This window comes from Asterias amurensis, chromosome 4 (genome assembly GCF_032118995.1).
Source record: "Asterias amurensis chromosome 4, ASM3211899v1".
Classification (NCBI taxonomy): Eukaryota; Metazoa; Echinodermata; class Asteroidea; order Forcipulatida; family Asteriidae; genus Asterias; species Asterias amurensis.
Genome location: NC_092651.1, coordinates 17,571,040 through 17,597,929, shown reverse-complemented (window position 1 = coordinate 17,597,929; position 26,890 = coordinate 17,571,040). Strand labels below are relative to the sequence as shown.

The window sequence follows — 26,890 nt, the reverse complement described above, 5'->3', positions numbered from 1 at the left end:
GCTCGTCCCCGCACGGTATACTTCTGAACGGACCAAATCGTTGGGAACGATCATTCAGAGGTTGGACAACAACAAACTAAATTATTGTTGCACACTGGTCTTGCAACTTTCATGAATCAACGATTGTTTATTTACCTCCTGTTGTCTAGTTTTGTATAATTCATGAGGGAGACCTGTTTCATTTCCTTCCGCACACACCTTGGTTTAAGAAGGCTTGAACTGCAAGTGTAAAGTTCAACTTGTTGGTGGTAAGTAAAGACTGAAGAGTGAAAAGAAGTTACGATATTTCAGAAAATTGTGTTTCAACCAATTGACACTCCTCTGTAAACATTAGATTTAGTTAGTGTAGAGAGGATCATATCCCATTTTTCAAATAAGGAGTTACCCCTTTTCAATTATTTTATTGTTTAACACTTTGTTTTTCACAAATTCAAAATGTCTGTGCCTCTTTGTATACGTTCTGTTTTAACCCTTCTGGGCAGCTAGGTAATTAAATAGTACTAAACTAAATTAAAGGAATTTTATGTGGTTACCCGATGCAGAATTGCTTAGCTAACAATACATGGCTAGTAGTAATACTATAATTAGTAATAGCTATAAAAGAAAACATTAAAAAAAAAAACAGTTATCGATGGCATAATAGGGCCTATATGTCTAGACAGTACTGCTTGCTACAGCCTACAGTACACTCCAGTTTAGTTCCTTTTGCCCAGGAAAAAATTCCCATTGAAAAAAATCAATGGGATTTAATGGGATCCCATTGAAAATTTGAATGGGATTAATGGGATACAATGGGATTGGGGTGGAATTTGGGACATATTCAACCGGATCTAATGGGATCCACAGGGGATCCCATTGAATCCCATTGAAACAATGGGATCCCATTGAATCCCATTCAAAATATCAATGGGACTCAATGGGAATTTTTTCCTGGGTGGGCATGAGTGCGCTTGATTTCCATCCACATGACGAAATGTGCGCTTGAATTTTTCACTTTTGTTTTTTATAATGTATGTCAAACTTTTGGGAAAAGTAAAAATAAAAGGCCATCATCCAATAAAACATTTAAATTAAATCCCTAAAAAAGTATGACCATGCAGATGCGGAAATCTTTCCTAAAAGATAATCTACTCTACATCTATGTTGTGTCTTCCACTTCTAGCTAACACTGTAATAACTACTATGACTAGGACAAATCAATTTGAAGTCGCCAATTTAATGTTGTACATACTTTCAGTTTCACGTTGACCCGTTTTACTATGACAAGACTCACATGACGGCCGCCTTCATGCACATGACCTTTGACATACATGTCATTAGACTTGCTACAAGTTATCTGTAAACACAACAGTCTAAATACGGGTTGGCAGATTGGTATCTTTCCTCGCCTTCCATCTTCAGGAATCACGTCCCCCGCGTCGGGGGCACTACATGGATTGGATTTTCAGTTCCTGACTACGTGGGTTTTGCCTGGACTATAGTCATCATGTGTTTTGCTCCCACATCTTAAACTGAAACTTTCTTCCCTTTCTTTTCTCCTAGGTCCTTGGCTATTGTACAGTGTAGTCTATGACCATTCCTTTCTCCATGGTAGTACAGTGATTCAGTTTGCTTATCAGAGAGTTCTTGGGTTCACAACCAGAATATGAAATGGAAAAAAAAAAAAATAACTCGCTCTGTTAAAGCCATTGGACACTTTCGGTAAACAGTATTGTCCAAAGTCCCACACTTGTATCACAACTTATATATATAATAACAAACCTGTGAAAATTTGGGCTCAATCGGTCATCGGAGTCGGGAGAAAATAACAGGAAAGCCCACCCTTGTTTCCGCACGCTTCGCCGTGTCATGACATGTGTTTAAAACAAATCCGTAATTCTCGCTATCGAGAATTGATAATTGTTTTAATGTTTTCTCAAAAAGTAAAGCATTTCATGGAATAATATTTCAAGAGAAGTCTTTCACCATTACCTTCTGTAAACCCTGTAAGTTATTTGTAAATCTGTGAACTTTTTTTCTTTTTTTCTGTTCCGAAGTGTATAATAACTTTAACTCAAAAGTAATAACTCACTCTGTTAACAAAAAGTAGCATTTTAAATATACCATTTCCTTTGAATTGCATTGCAGATGGACGAGGACTTTGACTCCAGTGATATCTCGGCTGCACAGTTAGCAGCCATACAAAACAAAGGCCAGTTTGCCCGTTCTATCTCGCTAGCCCTGTCAGCAGATGCCAAAGAGAAGGATCAGTCACCCATCTCTGTCCCTGCTCCCAATCATGACAGAGGCAGAGGATTGGAAACTAAGTCAGCATCTGGAAAGGGAGATCCTGATGATGGCTTTAAAACTGAGGAGGAAGCATTTGCGGAGCTGGAAAGTAAGGACTGAGTCTCTTAAATCATTTTTCTCAGTTATATCTCCTCATAGAGTAACTATATAAGCACACCAAAATTATGCTTGTCAAAATAAGGTTACTGGTAGCCAAACTACCATGTCACATATCTACCAATTGTGACCAGTATCATGTTTATTTCTGCTTTTAAAAGCAACTCTGTTCGGCTTAAGGAGCTCTATGGACCCAATTTAATGGAGCTGCTTAAAAACACAAAAAGCTGCTCAGCATAACCATTATATGCTTACCATAATAAACTTACCAGCAAAACTACTATGTCACATATGTGACTTGCAACTGGTCCTGCTTAATTCTTGCTCATCCAAACCTTTTTCAGGCACTCTTTTGTGCTTCAAAAGCAACTCTATGAAATTTGCGATGGTTTTTATTTTACAATTCAACAATGTTTCATCTCTCTCTGATTTCTAGTTCAGGAAGACTTCTCATGTGAAGAGAGCGACACGAGCAGTGAGGATGAGATCGGTTTTGTTGAAGAGACACCTCTACCGACTCAAGATGCTACACATCGCAGACGTAAGACTAAGATGCAGAGGCGAAGGATGAGACACATGCTGAGGACTGAGTTCCTGGAACACTTTATGAGAGGCAGCGACACTGAGTGCGATTTAGACATTGGTAAAACAGGCCTGAGGTTTTGTCTATTATTTCTCATTCATCTCTTTTCACCTCTTTTTTGCATAAGAGGTGATGTTGGTCTCACAGGGAGGAAAATATGTTGGCTTTGCTACATGTATGACAACATCTTTAGATTTGTGTTGACAGTCCAGGAGTCGATTTCACAAAGAACTTAGGCCTAGCCCTAATTTAGGACAAGTCCAAGGAGATATTAAAAACATAGGCTGGTCCTAAATTAGGATGAGTAACTCGTCTTGACTTTTAAAGACCCAATAATTTATTTTCCAATCTCATTTTAGAGATACCACTTATTCTCAAAGTAGTTTGTATGCTGTGTCCTCTAAAATTATTTGTTATTAGCTTTCATCATTTTGTTCACTGAAATCTGTTTCAGTCGAAGGTGCAGATCGATCACAGAGAGTACCCACCCTGATGGAGCTTTGCATGCAGAAGGGTCCCAGTAGGAGCGGGCCCTTGCCGCCAGGCTTAAAGCCTGTAGTTTCACAGCATAGAGACCGCGCCAGACTTGCCGCTGTACAGCTACGCTGGCTGTGCCACAACTTGGCAGTGCTTGAGGTACTGATTGAGTGGAACACGGTGGAGGTGTTGCTGCCACCGCACGGTGTGAAGGTAAGTTGCAGTTTATAACCACTAGCCAATTTCAATCAAAATTTTCAGCCTATTCCATATTATGGTTCTTGTTTGTTAAAGGCTGTGTCCGAATTGTCCAACATGTTTGTTGCACAGGCTGTATACTCACCAGAGAGCTGAGATGGTTAAAGGAATTATTTAAGGCCTGTGACCAGTCTTCGATTTCACCAATTTCTTCCTAACTTTAGATTAATCTTAGGACTTAGGACGAGTCCCAACCCTGCACTGTAGCATGCAGACCTTAAGATTAATCCTCAGTCTCGAGATAGGATTAATCCTAGCGTTTTGTGAAATCGGCTGCAGGGGTAATAATGTTGGAAGCGCTTTGAGATGCCATTCGGATGTGAAAACACTTATTAACTGGATATTATTATTGTTTGGTCATTTCTATCAAGACATTTATTCTGAGGCGAGATGCTAGATCCCTCTGGAGGACCAACGTGGCAATCTACTGGCGTTCATACATGATGAACCCACCTCCGGAAAGACACCCAGAGGAAGGCCAGTGGATCCTTCCAGTCAGCCTGCAGAACTTGGCCTCTGTTGACTGGAAAATTGCGGGTAAGTTCCCTGGTGTAGCTAGTTTGGGGTGATGATGATGTCGTATGCTATGCTGATCTCACTTTAAAGTCCGTAAGCCAGTTTATGGCTTGGTCCTCAGCCAGGTGAAGGGCTTCAGTGCCACCATCAAAGTGAGAGAGTGGGCAGTCAGGTATCATGTGGCGCATCGTCTTGGGTTCACCATAAGCACAAAGCGGAGATGCAAGGTAGCCCCACTTGTGTAGACTGCTGCGGTTTGGGGTATGGTGAACATATTTCAATTTCACTATTTAAAAGTAAAGTCTGTCCCTAGCCAATATGGCTCACCAGGTTGGTGTTTATTTCCGGTTTCCTTGCCATTAAACGACTGAGAATATTTCTATTCCTCCTGGACAGGATGCAAGTCCATCGCAGGTTACTCCCCAGGTCTCGTTGGTACCCATTTGTACTCCTTGGTGGAAAGAAGTATTTTTAATAAAGTGCCTTGCTCAAGGAGATAAGTGTCACGATTGACCAGGCCACAATTCGAACTTTCATTCTGTAAATTGCAGAATTTAAGTCCACCGCTCTAGACTGCTCAGCAACAACACCCCACACAATTGCACTATTTGGTCTGGGTTAAAATCTGTCTGTATACAGGCTTGCTACCATGGGCAACATAAGAAAAAAACTCCTCAGGTACCTGTGACTTTATGTCCCATTCAAAGGACAAAGCAGTTATGGTTATGTGGCCTGTGCAAGGACCTTGGTGCCATCACAACCGAGATTTAAATCGTCGCTGTGCTACTGACAATGCCAGAGCTTGAGTTGGGCGAACAAGACCGTTCGCCATAATAATTCACAGATCCTCAGGCTTGCTACCATGGGCAACATAAGAAAAAAACTCCTCAGGTACCGGTGACTTTATGTCCCATTCAAAAGACAAAGCAGTTATGGTTATGTGGCTTGCGCAAGGATCCATGTGCCATCACAACCGAGATTCAAATTGTTGCTGTGCTGCTGACAACGCCAGAGCTTGAGTTGGGCGAACAAGACCGCTCGGCCATAATAATCCACAGATCCTCGTGTAGTTCTTGCTTTCAATGGGAACTAGGATGTCCTTAGGTTGGCTTTCTCCTGCTAACGTTCAATTTAAAAAAAAAAATATTATAGTGTATTGTAATGTAATTTTGTTAGAGCTTGAGGTGCAATTTCCGATCTTTTGGTTTTTAACTTTTTAAGATTGGCTGGATAAATTTGTATGGATCTTATCTTATCGTACAGTATACATTTTTAAATGTATCTTTGTCTTTTTTTCAATGCTAGCTCTTGCTCATTACCTGAATTTGACACTACCACATCACTACTCCAGTCCAAACGTTGGCACACAATCCAGATCAGAGGAAAGTCAACGTCAGCGGAGGGTTAATTTGAGTGTTTTTCAAGCCAAGCAATATCTGCAAAAACGGTTAGTTTTATATATCTATAACAATAAAAATAATAGTGGCATCTTATTTAGCGCTCAGGTCCATCACGCAGTGAGGCTCATGGCGCTTCATCATTATTACCTCTGGTCACTGGGCCTTAAATCATTTCTTAAACCATCTCAGCTCCCTGGGGAGTATACAGCCTGTGCCGCCAAATCTGTAGCGCACTAAGCTAATCAGTCACAAGAACCAACTCTGCCCTCTGGGTACCCATTTACCCCTGGGTGAAGAGAAGCTTTTTGTTATGAAGTGTTTTGCTCAAGGACACAGGGTGTGCATTGTGTTTCGTTCATATCAAAATTGGTAGTAACGTTAACAGAGTATCTTACCTCTACCTCCCCAACTTTACGAAGCAATCATGATTAAGTGTCTTGCTTATAAGGACACAAGTGTCACGACCGGAACTCGAACCCACACTCTGCTGATCAAACACCAGAGCTTGCATCCGGTACTCTTAACCACTAGGCCATGACACGCCACAATGATTTTTTTATGTAATTAATGATAGAGTATTTGACTGTATTCTTGTGTAGGTATCCCAATTTAGTTCAACACTGCTTTGATCTGGCGCTGGCGTATGTGTGGTGGGCTAGGGGTAGATGCACAAGAGCCCAAGAAGCATTCCTGAAAGTTATCCAGCAATATCCAGCAGGTAACATTTTGGTATTGGTAGTGGAATGGAGAAGGGGTTTTTCCTTCTTGTAAATAAGATTCATGCTCCAAAGTTTTTTGGTGTGTTTAGGCCGAGTGGCCTAGTGCACCGGACTCGAGTGCTTGTGGCTAAGTCAACAGGGTGTGGGTTCGAATCCCTGGGCATGACACTTGTGTCCTAGAGTAAGACACTTAGGTTATAACTGATTCTTTTCACCAAGGAGGAAATGGTACCTGTGAGGCCAGAGATGATGAGGCGATTCTCTTGAACTTGAGTCTGATAATAGTAATAATAATTGTGGCTTCTTATAAAGCGCACATGTCCGTCACCCAGTGATGCTCCTGGCGCTGTTACATACTGTATTTCCTGCCAGATAAGGGACTACGTTTTGAAATATGAGACCTAATTCTGATAGCACCATGTAATGCTTTACAAGGTGCTGTGGTTTTGCTGCTGATCGGATCAGGAACACCGGGGCGAATCCATTCTCTTTTCGATAAGTGCACTGGGTTCTTTTACATGCGTTACATAACACATGGGACAACTTAACGTCCCATCCGAAGGACGAAGCAATGGTTAAGTGTCTTGCTTAACGACTCAAGTGTCATGGCTGGAGATTCGAACCCACACTCTGCTGATCAGCAAATTTCAGTTGTTCTTTTTCATTCTTTTTATCAACAGACCAAGATTCATCAGAGACCCAGCATAGTACCCTGTGGGCACGTCACAAAGCCATGATCCTGGCGGACATCGGACGACTTCTAGTCAGCTTCGGACAATGTGACTCGGCTGGACGGTTTTACCGCGAGGCCGTAGAACTAGCCACAAGGAACCTTTATCCACTAGAGGTTTCTAAACTCACTCTTCAGTCTCTAGCTTTGGCAGCTTCGGCATATGATCAAGGGTCAGTGGATCTCTAGTCACGGCCAAATTTCATACAGCTGCTTTTTAGCCGCTTAAAAACACAAAAACAGCTAAGCATAGCAACGTTATGCTTACTGGAATAAGGTTACCATGTCACATGGTCACAAATACAATTTGTGACTGTTATCCTGCTCGTTTGCTTGCTTGGCAGAAAATTTTTAAGCAATCTTTTCTGCTGAATCAGCTGTATAAAATTGAGCCCTAAACTTTCCACAGCTTCAGGATGCTTTAAATCTAGCAGCAGTTAATTTGCATGTGAACCAGGCATGGCGTTGTTATAGCACTTTAATGTGCAAAAAAAAAAAAAAAATGGGGGATGGCATAGTGAGCCCTTTCCTCACCTTCCACATCTAGGTGGAAAATTGTTGGTTAAAATTAAACTCAAAACCTATTTACCTGTCGCTGTCCGGACTTCTGCCCTGAATTTTTTGAATGCCTCTCTAAAGAAAGAGGCTAAAAAGACATCCTTTTCGTCTTGCAACTTACACCTGTTATCTCCATGTAATTGCTTTTCCAAACAGTGTTCTTATTTGGATCATGCACAAATCAGTTGTTCTGCTGAATGCCCTAGGCAAATTAACTGCTCATCCATTAAAAGAAATGACCAAAGTGGTGACAATGTAAACACACTCCCGCGTTAAAACGGATGCAAAATTTCTGACTTTTTGTGGCCTAACTCTGACATTCTTAAGAAGCTTTCCCGTAACGTTGCTATAGACGGTATTGATTATCTGACCTACAAAATCTGACCTACAACATGGCGTCTGTGAGCGTGTAAGTGTACGTGTGGGTACGTGTGTCATAGAAATCGAACCTGGAACGCTGCGTGCTGCGTGCTTCTTTGATGTACGCGATTAGACGCGCATACAGTTTACAATATGGCGACTTTTTTATCAACAAAGGGGTTATTCAATACTAGGAACTTGCACTGGTGGGTGGGTCTTCATTAATTTAGCGATCTATTATTTGATCTGTTCTGCAGTTTAATGGACCGGCATTCGGCAATCCAGGCAGGGAAGCTATGGAGAACCACTACAGAGCATGCTCAGACCATGGAGGGCTCTCCATCATGGAGTCCGGACGAGAGGTCATTTAGAGGTATCTACACGTTTGACCCTCATCTGGAGGAGGGACAAAGAGACGCAGTGCTGGCCGCTGTAGAATCTCTACTACATTGTCACGCTGGATGCCCAACTGGTAAAAATTATAACAACAATTATGAATTTTTTTAATATTTTTTTATTCCAACTTGGAATAATAATAATAATAATAATAATAATTAAAATTTATATTGTGCCCCTTACATACAAAATGATCAGAGGCGCAGAACACTTGTTAAAAAGCACAGAGTGGAAGAAAAAGACAAAGAAAAAAGACTGGTCACCAGGCCAGTGCTCAAACAAAAGTATGGGGATACGTCTGTCCCGCCAACAGAGAACTAATTAATTACTTATTACATAGGCCTATCTCTGCTGGCATTGGTAATGTTTTGACCTTTTCAGGAGACAGACGCCTCTAACCCTAACTATGCTAAAATTCTAAACTAACTGGCAAGGTGACCATAGAAGAAGACATAAAAAGCTAAAAAGCGGTATTAAAAAGATAGGTTGGAACACACCCCTAAACCCCGGGGAGGGTTGCATCAACATTTTAAACCTGAATTTTTTAGTACTCCATTGGCAGGAGAAAAATAAAGTCAACAGGGGCAATCAGACTTTATGTTTTTCTTTTAAGTTCATAAATTAAAAGACAAATTTGGCAACGCAATTAATAATAGATTCATCTGTAGAACTCATAAGAAATTCAAATTTGTCACCGTTAGTAAACAGCTAAAAATGTGCATTATTTCCACTATTATTACCATTCAAGATGATATAAAGTGTTCTCTTTTTAATCGAAACGTTGATACAACACTGGCTCTTTTCAGAGCCAACACTCACACAAAAGAGACTTACACCTGGTTGCACCGGCAAGTTTACTAATTATTTATAGTTTCTTCCTAGTTCTCATTTTGATTCGAGTCTCTGCTCATTGTAATTCCCATCTTGTTAATAACTTCCCAGTCTAGTAAAGATTCTCTGCAACAAGTTCTGCAGTCTTTTGGATTTTGCCCCTAAATTCGAGGCCCTATGATGCATGTATTTGAAGTCACCATGTGTGGCCATGACTTCCTACGTTCATTGATAAAGACAGTTTGTTTTGCGTTTTGATTCTCAAAGATCCATTGAACCAGGGTTCACGGAGTGCCTTCGAGCATAATCGATCGTGGCTTAGGGAGGCGAGGGCTTGCCTGGAGAAGTTACTTCAACCTCGCTGCGCCCTTGTAGGGCTGTATCTCTCTATGATACTAGCCATGCTTGGTGAAGGGGTAGCAGCTGAAAATGCTTTCAACTTTCATATGGCAAGGTATTATAATAATAGCACAGTTTGGATATGAAATTATAAAAAATACTTTGCAGTGACACCATGTAGATAAGTCTTTTTTGACTGATGTTTGTTTTTAAGGGAAGGTACGGGTTTGGTAATTGTCAAAGACCAGTGTCCTCACTTGGTGTATCCCATCATAAGCATAAAATATAAACAAGCCTGCTAAAATTTGAGCTCAGTTGGTCATCGGAGTTGCGAGAAAATGATGAAAGAAAAAACACCCTTGTTGGACGAATTTGTGTGTTTTCAGATAGGAATAAAAGATTCTAGCTTCTATTTTAGTGAGAAATTACCTCTTTCTAAAAAAACTACGTTACTTCAGAGGGAGTCGTTTCTCACAATGTTTTATACTACCAACAGCTCCCCAGTGCTCGTTACCAAGTCAGCTTTTAAGTTAATATTTGTTTTGAGTAGTTACCAAACGTGTACCATCCCTTTAAGAGGAACGTGACTTGCGTAGAAAACGGCAGGCCTGGAAGTTCACCCATTAAAAAGTGCATCTTGGTGGAGCTATCTTTTGTTCTTTCCTTTGTCCCTACATTTGTAAGTTTCCCAAAGACTTCGTACACAAATCTCCTAGTGGAGCACTCCTTTTTTCACCATATTCCCCTATGGAGCTCTTTTGTTTCCCCTGTTTCGTTTTGTCATTGGTCTCCATAAGGTACCAAAAACGAGCACATCTTTGAGACGGCAAGGCCATTTGTACCCTGAAAAGGGCAATTCTGTTGGAATATCTGACAGTCAACAGAAATGTTAAGGGGCAACAAGGCCAAGACCAGGAAAATGGAGGCCCAAGTCCCTGTTGCCTCCGTGGAATTCCAGGCCTCAAACAGCATGTGGCATTTTCACAGCTCAAGAATGTGTATGCACAGGCCACAGAGGCCATGGCGTCAATCCATTGCCCCTGGTCTTGATCTTGGTGCCCCTTAAAAAGTTTCCCATTGACTTTAAGATCTTTCAATGGCCTTGCCCTTTCAATAAAGAAATTCCAGGCCTGTTTTCATGTACTTGGTTAAACGTGAGAACTAATGTCGGTCTTATAATAATTCTGGAGTTGGAAGCCAGATTTCACTTGAATTTATGTCAAAAAAATTCCACAGGCCAATTGCTTTAATCATTTACACTCAACTTATTAAAACAAAATAAAGCAATTCTCAGCTACTATTTGGGTTAAACACCCCGTCGGTTGTACCTCCCAAACAATTTTTTTTTCATTTTGACTGGGTCTGACACCTCTCATCTTTTGTGTGTGACAGGTTTGGGTATGGCACCCAGCTTCCAGGATCTGTTGCCATGACATTGTCTGAAGACGTTGTGAAACCGCACCCCTGGTGGCTCTTCCTGGACTGGATCGACCTCAAGACCAAGGCTCTGGGGAAGGTGATAGGGGTACCCTTAAGAGTGCTTCCTTTAGTCTGGCGACGAGGGTTGGGCCACCCATCCTACTGCCATGACAGGTGAGTTTACTCAGCTGGTTCCCTTTAAAAAAATTACTCCTGCACTATTGTAGCTAATGAACAGTTAGGTTGGCTCAGTGGTTTCTGTCCCTGCCATTCACCTCTGTAGACCCTGGTTTGATTCCCGGACCGGAGCCTTGCATGTGGATTGAGTTTTCGATTCCTATACCTGGATGCCAGGGTTTTCCCCTTCAATAGGGGTTTTTCCTCCCACATCTAAAACTGAAGTTTCTTCTATGTTTTCTCTGCAAAAAGTTGGTGTGATGTTTCCATAAGGATGCTTTGCCTACTATATAATTCAGATTTAGGGATTCTTGTTTTCAAGTTTGGGTGAACAGAATAATGATCAGAACATGATGTAACCAGATAGTGTGGAACAAGGGTTCTCCTCATCCTCATTCTCATTAAAGGCACTGCTGTCGATTTCACAAAACTCTTCCTAACTTAAGATTAATCTTAGGACTGGGGATGAGTCCAAGCCTTGTACTGTAGCATGTAAAACTTAAGAATAATCCTAAGTTAGGACGAGTTATTACTCATCCTAACTCGAGAACAGACGAGTTCTAACTCTTTGTGAAATCGACCTCTGGACACCTTTGGTAATTTTCACAGACCAGTGTTCTCACTTGGTGTATCCCAACATATGCATAAAATAACAAACCTGTGAAAATTTGGTCATCCAAATTGCAAGTGATTAATGAAATAAAAAAGACCCTGTTCATGATGTTGCATATACAAAATTGTGTTACTTCAGAGGGAGCCGTTTCTCACTATGTTTGATACTATCAACAACTCTCCTTTGCTCATTATCAATTGAAGTAAGTTTTTATGCTGACAATTATTTTGAGTAATTACCAATAGTGTCCAGAGTCTAAAAACATAGGGCGTTATCTAAAGACGAACCACAACGCCACACAAACTGCTGTGACATGTCATATCATTGCGCCCTCTTTCAGCATTAGATTGTGGAAGAGGTTGAACAGAAGACTAGACCCTTGCCTGTGTTACAATTATACTATTATCTATTTTTTGTGAAAGCTGAAGACATTTAAAAGTTTATTTTTCTCTAAAGGAACACCAAAGTGAGACGCGAACAGGCTGCAGATGTTCAAGGAGTGACCCTTGACCTCTACGTGACCCCTGAAGGTCATCTGAGTGCTGCTATGATACAGAATCTACCTCCTCTCCGGACTGTGTGTTTAGATCTATACACTGGGTAAAAAACAAAACTTGTATAGACCTCAACTATATAGACTCAAGTCTATTCCATTATGGAAAATTTTGTGTGGTTCTCATGTTTAGTGTTATGTGTGGAAACCTATTTTTCTAAAAATTGTCTAAGCGTGCCTGCATTAAGGGAAAGCTCCATTAAATAAAGCGGCTAGAGTAGAACATCCTTTTCATCTGACAACTAACACCTGTTATCTCTATGTAATTCCTTTTCTAAACAAAACTTTATTAGATCATGCACAAAATATCAGACTGCCCCAGGCAGATTTACTGCTCATCCATTCAGTTTAATGACCCAAGTAGATTGAAGGGGCTGGTTTGACCACAAGAGGTTAGAAACTTAAAGGCTCAACTTTTCACATGTTTGTTATTTTATGCATATGTTGAGATACACCAAGTGAGAAGACTGGTCTTTGACAATTACCAATAGTGTCCAGTGTCTTTAAAGGACAAAATGAAACATGGGAATAGAGAGAAAAAGTAATTACTAGTTGGGCAATGAGGCAGACTTAATAACAGGTGGATATCTGTTGGATAAAGGAGAAGGCGTAGACCAATCGTCAGTAATCATTTCCTTTTATGGATGTTCAGAGCATGGGTTGAATGGACTTGAGGTGCCTTATCCACAGTTTCTCCCTGCTCTGTCCCTCTGCCTCTGTTACACCAGTATACCTGTTATGTTTGCTGTGTTAATAGATCGATAAAGCCCGGCTCGTACTTCCTGCGAATCTGAATGCGAAGCAAATTTGACGTGAATTTGACTTCACAACTATCCTTTCGCAGCGATATTCGCAATTGAGTTGAGCAGAGCTGAACTGCTGCGAAATTCGTTGCGAATTTTGTAGCGTCAACATTCGATTCGCAAAGCGAAGTATGAACTGGGCTTTAGCCTTCGAGAAATACTCTGCTTGGGTCAAAGTGTCAGGCCACAAACTTATACATTATAACTGTCTAAAATTTGTTGTGTTTTTTTTACAGAAAAGTGCACTTTGATTGTTCCTGCTCTGAGCAGCCCCACAAATGGGACAACTTCTGCCCATCATCAGTGCCCAGTGGTACTGGTAAGTTACAGGACCTCATTCAAAACATGTCTTCGGTTCCGGCTGTAAGATGTGTCTATTTAAAAACAAGGTGAAAAAGTCATTACAGTGGTAACAGCTATGGCTGTGGTTGGATCCTAACTTGAATGGGTGTTGAGGCATAGGCTACCCTTAGCAACAGCCTTAGCAACAGCCAAAGCCATAGCCACCAATTAGAAGCACGGCTCTTAAACACCTGGGCCCAATTTCATAAAGCTGCTTACCGGTAAGCAAATGTTTGTGCTGCTTACCGGTAAGCAAATGTTTGTGCTTGGTAACAGAAAAATGTCCCCACGCATAAACGTATTTCACCAAGATTTCTCCAGTTAGCAGAATTTGTTTATGTGCGCATGCACGTTCACCATGGCTTAACATTGTTATGTCAATCGTGTGGTTACTATGGTTTAGCCAGCATTTACCCTTGCTTATGGTTAGCAGCTTTATGAAATAGACATTCTGCTAAGGGCCGCTCCGTAAGCACAAAACGGCTGCTTACATGTTTTATGAAATTGGGCCCTTGTTATAGCTTTTCCTTACTTAAAGCAATTGGACACTTTCGGTAAACAGTTTTTTCCAAAGGCACACACTTCGTGTATCACAACTTCGTGTATCACAACTTCTATATAAAATAACAAACCTGTGAAAATTAAGGCTCAATCAGTCATCGAAGTCGGGAGAAAATAGCGGGAAAAACACACCCTTGTTTCCGCACGTTTTGCCATTTCGTGACATGTGATTAAAATAAATCCGTAATTCTCGATATCGAGAATTGACATGTTTTAGTGTTTTCTCAAAAAGTAAAGCATTTCATGGAATAATATTTCAAGAGAAGTCTTTCACCATTACCTTCTGTAAATCCTGTAAGTTATTTGTAAATCTGTGAACTTTTAATTTTTTTTTTGTACCGAAAGGGTCCAATGGCTTTAAAGGGAAGGAATAACTTTGGTATTTCCAAAAATTAATCAACATTCAGTATTTTCCTGCAAGGTATTAGGGACTAGGTTTGAGTTATGAGACCTACTCCTTTTACATAACATTTACATTTCTGTACAAAACAAGGAGTTAAAAAAAAAGATGTTGATTGCTTAACATGCACAAAGCAAGCAGCCCAGTTTTTTAAATAGATATTTCTTCACATTTTCAGAGGAAACGTTTGCAAACTTTCGCATCAACTGCAATCAAATGTTACCGCAGCCTATCGTAGTATACGTGAATCCAACTACATTGGCAACGGTCGCAGTGGTTGTCACCAGCGGCATGAAGCCCTATTATACCTATGAGGTAGCTGCTGAACGGACTTCCTGGAGAAGAAATCGAGAGAATTCTGAACCAGATAAAAAGTCAGATTGCATTGGTAGAGAGATGTGCCCCTCTGTGTCGGTTACATTCCAGGATGCCACGGGCAGGGAGAAACTTGATATTGTGGAGCTGTATTACCAAGGTTTCAAGAAGGTATAAATTAAGTATTTTAATTTTAATTTCACTGGTGTTTTTATTCTTTGATTATTCTCTTGCAACTTCAATGACCAATTGAGCTCAAATTTTCACAGGTTTGTTATTTTATGCATATATTGGGGCATACCAAGTGAGGATACTGGTCTTTGACAATCGCCCAAAATGGAGACCTTGCCTTCTAAGCCGTAGAGAAAATTAAAAGGAAAAATGTTATTATAAAACATCTTTTTACTAAAGAGTAATCTCATGCATAATTGTCAGTGTTTTTTTTTTCTTTTCTTCTTTTCTATTCTTAGTATTTTTGTGAGAAAACGTCTTCATGGAGAGATCGTTTTGAAGACAAATATTCCACAGTAGTCGACGAGTTCATTGATTATGTAATCAAAAAGCGTTTAGATATCTCAGTTCAGGTGAGCAGCACAGGGAATAATAATAATAAAAACTAGTTTGAACATAGCACACTTTACAATAACCATATTAATGGGCTATATATTTGTGCCCTGGTCATTAGGCCAATAACATTCCTTTAATCTTTCTCCGCTCCCTGAGGAGTATACAGCCCCAAGCTGCTGTGGCGCTCTGAAGGCTTTTTCAAATACAATGTTAACCTCTACCCTCAAAGGTACCCGGAGAGAAGCAATTATTGTAAAGCATCTTGCTCAGGACACAAGTGTCACAACCGGGATTCGAACCCACACTCCGATGACTTAACCACCAGAACTTGAATTTGATGCTCTTAACCGCTCGGCCACAACACCCTACGGGGAACAAATTTGTCCAGCAAATTTTCTTAGCAACAAATATGCAGTGAATTTATTTTGCACACTGAACGCTAATATTGAATAGCAAATGGGGATTTGTGAGTAGCAACTGATACATTTTGTGTAGTATTTTGCTCTGCCAAAGTACAAGAAAAATCGCTCACTGCATCACTTGATAGATGTCTTACCAACTATACTTGTTTCATGCTAACCCTGTGTAAAGCACCGAAGAGAAACCAACACTTAAGTGAAAGCAATGGAAATGTTGTTGACTTGATGGTTGAATTCTGAATTGCTTTCAAATAACTGGAAACGAAGGTCAACTTTTAGGTCCATGTTTTTCTTATTTTTTCTTTTGGGGATTTGTAAAAACAAAATTGAATTTTATGGCCAAACTTGTTTCCCACTCAATACAATTCTTAATTTACAGCCATAAACTACATGTATGTTCAACTAAAGTATTTGTATACACAGACATGACAGAATTGCACACACAAAAACTCAAAAGAGACCAACTTGGTTCTGGAAGATCAAATTATACCCGGAAGACTTGCTCTAAGTTTATCGACAAAACTGTATTATTTCTGTAAAGCTCCTGAAATAAATACATGATTTCCTATTTTTGTATTACTCTTTTTTCTTTCTATTTGAAACCAACAGAGTTTTCAATACTTAATGTCGAAGCTGTTTGATTCCGGACAATCCGCCAAATCCGTCTTCCGTGCTGAAAGCCTAAGGGTGGGCAAAATGCTGAAGGTCACTTTAAACAATGTGATGTACATCGGCAAGACAATGGTTGTACTTTCACTCTCATCGTACAATTATGATGTATTCATGGTATGTAATAAAAGTTCCTCTTTTTGTTTGTGCAGTAATTTTTTCAGTCGTTACAAATATTTCAGATTTTAAATCAACTTACATTTTTAATACTTCAGGAATTCATCGAGTTTATCGAGTTGCATGTTTTACTAACAGGTGGAATGTTTTTAAGAATTTGTACTCATATTTCTATAATTCTGTTTCTTATTTTTTAGTTTGTCGATACAATTGTACTTGTTTAGTTTGTTACTAGTGCCATGTTCAACGCCTTGGAGCATGTCAACATGATTAAAGGAACTATGCACATTTGGTAATTGTCAAAGACCAGTGTTTTCACTTGGTGTATCCCATCATACGCATAAAATAACAAGCCTGTGAAAATTTGGGCTCAATTGGTCATCGAAGTTGCGAGAAAATGAAGAAAGAATAAGCACCCTTGTTGAATGAATTTGTGTGCTTTCAGATAGGAATAAAAGACTTCTAGCTAGAAGTCTTTTCATATTTTATTGAGAAATTACCTATAAGAGATGTTAAATTTGCATCGGAGATAAAGAATATTAATTTTGGTTTTTACCCATACACAGATGTGTGTTAGCACTGTATACTCAGTACTGGTGAATAATAATCTCAACATTCCGACTGACTGGAAAAAAAATGGGCTCCAAAAGTTGTTTGTGGTGAACAAGACCGTCTACCGTACTAGCCATTTTTAGAAAAATTTAGCAGATGTACACATCCTCCGACGTGAAGTGATAAAGATTCAATGCAATTTTTGTATTGATGCAGGAATCGTTTCTTTTTTTCTGCTACAGTATTTGGACTGCACCTCCCCATCATCTTTCAGCAAGCAGGTTGTGGTTAAACTCTTTGAACTCAGGTCTCCCGCAAATTGGCATCAGTTTCCTGAAAAAAGAGCCAACATATTATTAATGTACAAGCAATCTGTCTTTGGTAATGGACGACAGCCGGATAAATACGAGTAAGTCTATGGCAGGGTAAATGGCTTGTGTCAAAATGACAATACTTTGATGTCATACTTGTGCAGGCGTGTTATGGACTAGCGATTAAGAGCGGTTTAAACTCTGGTGTTTCTGATCAGCAGACATGGCAGAGTGTGGATTCGAGTCCCATTCGTGACACCTGTGTCCTTAACACCCTAACCATGGTGCTTCGTCCTTCGAATGGGATGTAAACCTGTTGGTACCAGGTGTTGTGTACAAACGTAAAAGAACCCAGTGCACTTATCGGAAGAAAAAAAGGGGTTGTCCCCTGTGTTCCTGGTTTGATTGGAAGCATATTGCGCCACGCAGCACCTTGTAAACCATCACATGGTGCTAAGGATTAGGTCTCAAAATTCAAATGTCTTCCCACATGCCATGCAGGAAATACTGTATGTGACAGTGCCTTGAGCGTCACTGAGTGATGGATATGCGTGCTATATAAGAAGCCACTATTATTATTAATTATTATTATTGTCATTAAGTGTTTTCTTTGTAATACATCCGTGCTGCATCAAAGCACCTATACAAAATGGAGCTCCCTCAATTAAAATTCATTTGATCTCATGTGAACTCAATTTCTTTATTGACTGAAAACGTTTTAAATGAGTTTCCTTTAAAGATCACTTGTGGCTGTTTAAGTTCAAGCTGGTCTTTAATGCTTATTCCTTTCTTTTTGTCATAAGGGTTTTTTATTCAATTTTATTTGGTGTCGAACAAAGAACAATTGAGCGGGATTTGAACCAACGACCTCCGGATCAGCGTGCCCGGCGCTCTTCCAACTGAGCTATCTAGCCATATGTTGGCAGTCTCCCAAATTGTCAATATCTTTGTTCGGGTGCCATTCACAAGCCATAACCATTAGCTGCCCTTTAGCCAGGGATCACACCCACCCATGTGTATGATACAACCTGGGGAGCAGCAGATGGTAAGGGGTGTAACTTTTCATAATTTTAAGGCACTGGTCACCTTTGGTAATTGTCAAAGACCAGTTTTCTTACTTGGTGTATCCCAACACATGCATGAAATAACAAACCTGTGAAATTTTGGATCAATTGGTCATCGAAGTTGCGAGAAAATTATGAAAGAAAAAACACCATTGTTTAACGAATTTGTGTGCTTTCATGCATACAGGCTTCAGCTCAAGTCTTTTGTTATTTGAGTAAAGAATTTACCTCTTTTCTCAAAAACTACGTTACTTCATTTGAGTAATTTCCGATAGTGTCCAGTGCCTTCAAACAAAACACATTCTTGTTCTTATTTTCTTTAATCAGGGTACTCGCCTTAGACGAGAAGGGAAACATTTTACACTCGGACATGGACAGGAGACAAGAGAGTGACCTCCAGATAATTGTCGGCCATGGAGACAAGCTTTTGCAGACTGAGGCCAGAAACAGGTATTTTTGAGAATGTATATTTTAAAAAAGAAAAAGTTTGTTAGTTGCCCAATGTTTTAGACCCTTGCAGAGTCTGATTGTCAAAGGCAAAGAATTTGGTTGAATCATCAGGCCTATTGACCAAGTTCATCTTTTATCAATCCCACACTTAAAGCCATTGGACCCTTTCGGTACAAAAAAAAAGAAAAAAAGTTCACAGATTTACAAATAACTTACAGGGTGTACAGAAGGTAGTGGTGAAAGACTTCCCTTGGAATATTATTCCATGAAATGCTTTACTTTTTGAGAAAACAGTAAAACAATATCAATTCTCGATATCGAGAAGTACGGATTTATTTTAAACACAGGTCATGACACGGCGAATCATGCGGAAACAAGGGTGGGTTTTCCCGTTATTTTCTCCCGACTCCGATGACTGATTGAGCTTAAATTTCCACAGGTTTGTTATTTTATACAGAAGTTGTAATACAGGAAGTGTGGGCCTTGGACAATACTGTTTACCGAAAGGGTCCATAAGTGAAATTCCAGGCCTGCTCTCATGCCTTATTGCTTTGTTTTCAGTATTGTCTCTAAGGATTTCAAGACCAAGAAGCAACGCTACTCACGCGGTACATTCGCGGAAATTACTTCCCTTGCTGTAGCCCAGAACATTCTCTTCATCTTGACACATGAGGGCCTTCACGCACTGAACGTTGATACATTGGAACCGATGGTGGTTATTCATCACAGCAAGCAACACAACGCAAATGGATCGGGATCAAACGATGCCGGACTTTTGCTCTTTGTGTCAAATGCAAGTAAGATATCTAACGATCTGTTGTCTCTTTGTTTAAAGATAGTGGACACTATTGGTAATTGTCAATCTTCTCACTTGGTATTTCTCAACATATACATAAAATAACCAACCTGTTAAAATTTGAGCTAAATCGGTCGTCCAAGTTGCGAGATAATAATGAAAGAAAAAACACCCTTGTCTCACGAAGTTGTGTGCTTTTACATGCTTGATTTCGAGACCTCAATTCTAAACTTGAGGTCTCGAAATAAAATTCGTGGAAAATTTCTTATTTCTCAAACACTACATCACTAAAGAGGGAGCCGTTTCTCACAACGTTTTATACCATCAACCTCTCCCCATTACTTATTACCAAGTAAGGTTTTATGCTAATAAATATTTTGAGTAATTACAAATAGTGTCCACTGCCTTTAACTTAAGTAAAGTAACTTTGTGCATTCCGGGTCATCTCCTGGCAGGCAAGATGCTACATGGTTGATTACATTTTGTGCCTTGGCTTAGGGCCTTGTCAAGTGAGGCAACTTTTACGGGCAACTTGAAGGCAATCAGCATGCAAAAGGACCACATTGGTAGCACATGAGTAATTTTTCAAACAATGTCTTATGATCCCCCCAAAGTTTATGAAAATATTTAAATGTGAATGGGTTTGCTTCTTCGAGATTGCCTGGAACTGGTTGCCTGTAAATTGCCTTTTTTTCTTCTTTCAGGAGTACCCCATAAAAAAACAAGCATGCTATCCCATAGGGATAGCAGCTAAGTGCTAATTTCAACAGATCATCCCACGATAAAAAACAAGAAGAAAAGAAAAGATATAATGGTTATTGGACTATGCCTCACTCACTAGAAAGTGATGAGAGACACAACACCTAGCACAACACTACAATCATAATTGCCGTAAAACAGGACATTACGAAATGGCAGTGGACACTATTGGTAATTACTTAAAATAATCATAAAACCTTTCTTGATTACAAGTAATTGGGAGAGGTTGATAGTATAAAATATTGTGAGAACCGGCTCTCTCTGAAGTGACGTAGTTTTCAAGAAAGAAGTAATTTTCCACAAATTTGATTTTGAGACCTCAGATTTAGAATTTGAGGTCTCAAAATCAGGCATCTGAAAGCACACAACTTCGTGTGACCATGTTGCGACAAGGGTGTTTTTTTCTTTCATTAATATCTCTCAAATTCGACGACCGATTGAGCTCAAATTTTCACAGATTTGTTATTTTATGGGAGAGATGTTGAGATGAGCCCCTTTTCTTCAAACTGAAATCTGATTACAAAAAGTTGCATTCTGCAATCTCCTTTTTATTATAAGAATTTGTGTATGTTTTATTCCATCTCAGCGTATCTTGAGGTACTTGGATCCCATGAGGTGTCACTCACCGGCGGTGGAGGTGGCCAGTACTATCTCACCTTCCTTGCCATTGAGAATCACGTACTAAGCTTGAGACGACGGAAAACTGGGTAAGTGAACAAAAACACTCTCCCAGAAAACTGTCTGCATTCCTCCGATGCAATTCAAGCATGTTGTTTTGATTATATTGTTTGGTTCGAGACGCTCCCAAAGGTTTGTCTGTAAATCTGTAATAATAATTTGAATTACTTTTGTATTATGCAGAGATGTCTGCCAGTTCCGCTCATGGGAATTGAACATTGTTACCTTAGTCATTGTGTCATCAGTTGTTTCTTTCCTTAAACCATACCATCTCATCCAATCATCCCCTCTCTTTCGGGTGGTCATGTTGGCATAGGGGTATCTTCTCCCGCCTTCCATCTCTAGGACCCTGGTTTGAATCCCACCGGGGGCACTATGTGGGTTAGCTTTTCAGTCCCAACCTGACTGCGTGGGTTTTCCCTGGAATAATTCTCGGGGGTTTTCCTCCCACATACAAAACTGAAACTTCTTCCTTGTCTCCTCTCCATTTCATTCTTGGCTAGTGCAGTGATTAAGTTTGCTTTTGTAAGAGTCCTTGGCTGCACAACCAGAATAAATGAAGTAAAAGTAAATGAAAGGGACTATCAAGCCTGATAAAAATTGTACAAGTCTCAAACGTGAGCGAAACTTGGGCCCCTTTATTTAAAATCAGAGATTCTGTTCTGTTTGCGTGTTAAAGTAAAAGAAGTTTCCCAAAAGAAGTCAAATGCAATGAGGCTGCACGGCCACAGGACCTTGTTGTACTCCTTGGTCATAACTGGGATTTGATTCCAAAAAGCTGCATTTCACCACTGTAGCATGACACTTGTTTTTGCACCAGTGCAAAATGTGTAAAATAGCACTTGCGTTCAACAACACTCAGAGCAAGTAAAGGGCCAAGATACAAGGTTTTTGCCTGGCGAATTTTTGTGCCAGATCTGATGTCTTTTCAAAATGAATTGTTTTTTTTACTACAGCCTACGAGTGACTTGACCTCAGTGATGTCATAATGGTAACTGTTGGGAACGTCCACTCAGACACTTCAAAAAAATTAAAGTTATACTTGTTCCGCACTTAGTGTTATAATAAAAATAGGACTCTACCTGATTTCCAACTTAATAAGTTTAAGGTAACATACCAAAATTAATATTATGATCATGTTTGCTTCGTATGCGCTATGAGCGTGTGTTTTTTTGCGGATTTGTGCGCAATATTAAATGCTCTTTATTTCAGTAACGGGGCAAAGGATGTTTTTGAAAACCACCACTTGGGTTCAGGCTCTGTCAGTTTGTTTCAGAAAACATGCCTTTTTCTTATGTGGGTTTCAAACAGTTGGACTGATCCCAAACTTGAGCCATGCTGACACTGTTGTTTTAAAAAGGGCCTTGATAAAAATTTATTATCTACTGTGGGTTTTTCCGCTAGGCGCAGTCACGGATTTAAAGGCACTGGACACTTTTGTAATTGTCAAAGACCAGTATTCTCACTAAGTGTTTCTCAACATATGCTAGCAATTACAAATAACAATAACAATCTGTGAAAATTTGAACTCAATTGGTCATCAAAGTTGCAAGAAAATAATGAAAAAAATACCTTTGTTGCACAAATCTGAGTTCTTCAGGTGCCTAAAGTCTTTTATTTTTTGAGTTAGAAATTACTACTTTATTTCAGAGTTTCTCACAAAGTTTGATACTATCAACAGCTCTCCATTGCTCGTTCCCAAGTAAGCTTTCATGCTAACAATTATTTTGTATAATTACCAATAGTGTCCAGTGCCTTTAATCATTAGGTCTGTTTTTTATCAACGTTGTTAACAGTGATGATGAAGTCGCTTCTGATGTTGTTGAAGTGTGGGATATCATGGTGCCTGGAAAGCCGACGGAGCTCTGCTACATCAGTGAACAAGGTGATTTGGACTGGGTTTTTGTTTCTTTTCGTCAAAAGGGAAATAAGTGTAAAATGACTTTGTGATTATTAAGAAAAGACTTTATGGGTCCCTCCACAGTTTCATGAATGTCCGTGCTTATTCTTCATTTAAAGGCAGTGTGCACAGTTGGTAATTGTCAAAGACCAGTGTTCTTACTTGGTGTATCCCATTATGAGCATAAAATAACAAGCCTGTGAAAATTTGGGCTCAATCGGTCATGGAAGTTGCAAGAAAATGATGAAAGAAAAAACCCCCTTGATAGATGAATTTGTGTGCTTTCAGACAGGAATAAAAGACTTCTAGCTAGAAGTCTTTTATTATTTTAGTGAGAAATTACTTCTTTCTCAAAAACTATGTTACTTCAGAGGGAGTCGTTTCCCACAATGTTTTATACTATCAACAGCTCTCCAATGCTTGTTACCATGTCAGTTTTTAAGTTAACGTTTGTTTTGAGTAATAACCAAACGTGTACCTTCCCTTTAAGTCAAACAACTATTATCTAATATAACTTATTTATCACTTAAGTTCCAATTAACATTAACATTGCCTATGATATTATTTTGGTTGTGATTTTGATACTGTGAAAATAAATTGATTGATTGATTGAAATATGTTCAGTATGTAGCACACAGCATAAAAATTTGACGCTGAAATTTACCAGTGTTTTCTAAACAACCGACTTTTAAACTTTCCATGTGTTTTTGTAATATATTGCTAATTCTTTAATAATTTTAAATGATGGGTTATTGTAAACTGTACATTTTGGCTTTTAGCCGCTGTTAGGCAGTATTTAAAAAACACATTAATAATAATAATACAACTCTGAAAGTTTGAAAGTAAGGTTGCCCATACAATAAGATACTAGTTTGGTTAAACTACGAGGAATGTTTGTATCCAATCGGGTATAATAACTTTGTTTTTGCTGGAAACAGAACAGTTTTGCTTATTTTGGTGACTTTAGTCCACTCTGATGTCTAATGCAAACTTTGTTTTGTTTTCTTCTTCATGACTTTTAGAAATTTAGTCTCTTTTTACTCTTTAAGAAATGTTTAAAGACACTGGACACTTTTGGCAATTGTCAAAGACCAGTCTTCTCACTTGGTGTATCTCAAAATGATGCAAAAAAATAAGCAAACCTGTGAAAATTTGAACTTAATTGGTTGTCGAAGTGCGAGAGAGTAATGGAAGAAAAAAACACCCTTGTCGCACAAGTTGTGTGCTTTCAGATGCCTTGAATTCGGGACCTTAGCTGAGGTCTCGGATTCAATTCAAATATTTTAGTGAGAAATTACTACTTTCTCAAAAACTATGTTACTTTAGAGGGAACCGTTTACAATGCTTTGTACTGTCAACAGTTTGTTACCAAGTAAGTTTTTACGTAACAATTATTTTGAGTAATTCCACAGCCTTTAAACACTCGGGGTTGTATCAGCATGAGGCGCTTAATAAATCTAATTACATTTTACTTTTCATTCACTTTCCAGCTGGTTTCGTGGTGTCTGCGACTGTTTTCAGCAACAAGACTGACCGTTACTACAGAGAGAACATGTACTGGTTTTCAACCACCGGTGACCTGATTGCCATTCATCCATTCCTCGGAGGAGGTCGACACGGGTTTCTACCGGTCTACTTGAACGACCCCGCCGTTGAGGGCGCTGTTGATGAGAAGGGGAGCGACGCCCAGAGGGTGTGGCATTTGTATTTTGCAGATGGACTTGGTGCATTGTGTTGCATCAAGCTAGAGTTGCCTGAGAATCAATAGATCTCTTGCGCAGACTGCCATCACTGAGGTCAACGAGTTGACACGAGCGCGTATGCATGAGCCATGCATATTTCTTCGCTCGGCCTGATCTGTCTCATCCAAGACCGCTGGGATGGGCAGATGAGCTCGTACAAATTCTTGTTCAGAATGTAGTGATCCATGATGGGAACAATTGTACTGCAATCACAACATGTGCACACATGATATGATAATGCATGGAGGCTCCATGGATAATGTGAACAATCTTTCTCCAGAAGAGGAACAGAGCATACTGATCGAAATGTCAAGTTGAAACCAACGGTTCTTTTCAGAACTACCCCCAACTCATTAGAGATAGTCATTACATGGTGTTACCGCAAAGCTTTCTATATCGTATTTCCACCATGCAAAGGTTCAAATCCTACCTAAACCAAAGTTGCAAGAAGAATGTTGCGATTGATTTCTATTTGTAGTACAAGGTAAAGAATGACAACAGCTCTGGCAATGGAGTTACAAAATAGAGCTACATTTTTTATTGATAGTCAAATCTTTCATAGACAGGAAGATTTGACCAGGGGTTTATAAGTTAGGGGGAATGGTCAAAGCCCACGAGTATACATCAGCCCATCCCAGCAATACTGGATTAGGCGCTTGGCCCGAGTGAAGCATCTCTTGACCTTAGTGAGGGGGCTGTTTGTGTCTGTGATGTCATATGCGAGTGGTCAATAAAGGCAATGTCAATGACTTATGTGCAGACTGGGGTTTGTTTTGTTGATATATTCCATGTGAATTTTATCTCACACTATGCACAACCAATCTCATATAGGCAAATCGGTTATTACTTTACATCTGGTTCTGGTACTCGTTCAAATTAAGTTAGTAAAATTCATTACTGAATATCACACACAAACTTTGCCTGGGAACACCTGGGCAAACACCCTTCTCTTATTGATAAGTGTTCTTGGTTCTTTCACATGCATTACGACACGAGACCAAGGGCTTAACAACGACCCATCCAAAAGACAAATCAATAATGGTCAAGTGTTTTGCTAACTAAGTGTCATCACAGATTCTCAAAAATACATCCTTGTGGAGCATCTTTTGTTATTTTCTTTGTCCCTGTACTTAACAGTTTCCCGTAGGCTTTGTTCAAAAATTTCCTTGTGGGACACCCTGGTCTTTACAAATCCCCTATGGGGTCCTTTTTTCCCCATTTGTTTTGTCCTCCGTAAGTTCCAAACTGGAACTGAAACCCACATTCTGCTTTTCATAAACACAGAACTTAAATCCAGAACTAGACTGCTCGTTACAATATGCCACATTTTAACATTAACCCTCCTACTCTTACTACAATTTTCTTGCAAGTTGATCAGCCACTACTTGTGTTTGGTGGCACAACTGTGCTCAGATTTAATTGTGTGTATAACTGTGAAGATGCATTCATCACATGATACATGTATATTGCAGTCTGGCATAGATAAAACCAGTGTGGCATTAAATGGTCACATAGTAAGAGGGTTATTGCAGCTATATTAATACAATTAAGAATGTCAGACTTTTCTCAGGCTTCAGATCTATACTTGTCTAGGCCTATATAGCTTACTGTTTCAACATCTTATATCAATATCTTTGTTACAAACCCCTCATTCGTTATTTAAGTCTTGTAAAGTTGTTTCTTTTATCAAAGAATATCTTTCATCGCCCTTTCAAATTGAACTATTTTTGAAGAAATTCTGATTTTGTTTATTTTTTTACAAAACGTAGATATTTCAAATTGTAGATTGTGTGCATAAGAGAACTTAATCAACGCTGGTCTTTAAACTTGTTTTCTTTGTTCAACCCAAAACTGAATTATTATATTGATAGCATTCATTAAACAAATGCTGCACTAAGTTATAGTAGTTATCTGTTGTGTGCCTAATAAGTTATATTGAAGATTATATGAAAGTATCAAGATATGAAATTTTATATTAATAAAAAATATAAACCAAATCAGTATACCAAGCAACCAAGACTGGTAGTGAAATCATTCTCTTTATTTAGTGAGTCTCTATCATGAGAAATGTCCTAAATTCTACATACCTACTTCAGCCCCTTTCACACGAGAGCAATATAGCAAGGGTCCC

The 26,890-nt window shown here is 39.3% G+C and overlaps 1 protein-coding gene across 1 annotated transcript; it reads left to right on the top strand.

Annotated features, from left to right (window-relative positions):
- Positions 1–79: 79 nt before the first annotated feature.
- LOC139936380 (uncharacterized) lies at positions 80–26,763 on the top strand. Its single transcript, XM_071931188.1, has 22 exons — positions 80–248; positions 2,128–2,377; positions 2,822–3,028; positions 3,423–3,658; positions 4,075–4,240; positions 5,525–5,666; positions 6,219–6,337; positions 7,019–7,241; positions 8,244–8,458; positions 9,481–9,667; positions 10,945–11,145; positions 12,218–12,361; positions 13,354–13,436; positions 14,599–14,906; positions 15,206–15,319; positions 16,331–16,507; positions 17,302–17,468; positions 18,762–18,884; positions 19,446–19,681; positions 21,026–21,146; positions 22,914–23,002; positions 24,508–26,763. Exons 2-22 carry the CDS (start codon positions 2,128–2,130, stop codon positions 24,783–24,785), a joined length of 3,786 nt encoding a protein of 1,261 aa, XP_071787289.1. The 5' UTR covers positions 80–248; the 3' UTR covers positions 24,786–26,763.
- The last annotated feature ends 127 nt before the right edge of the window (positions 26,764–26,890 follow it).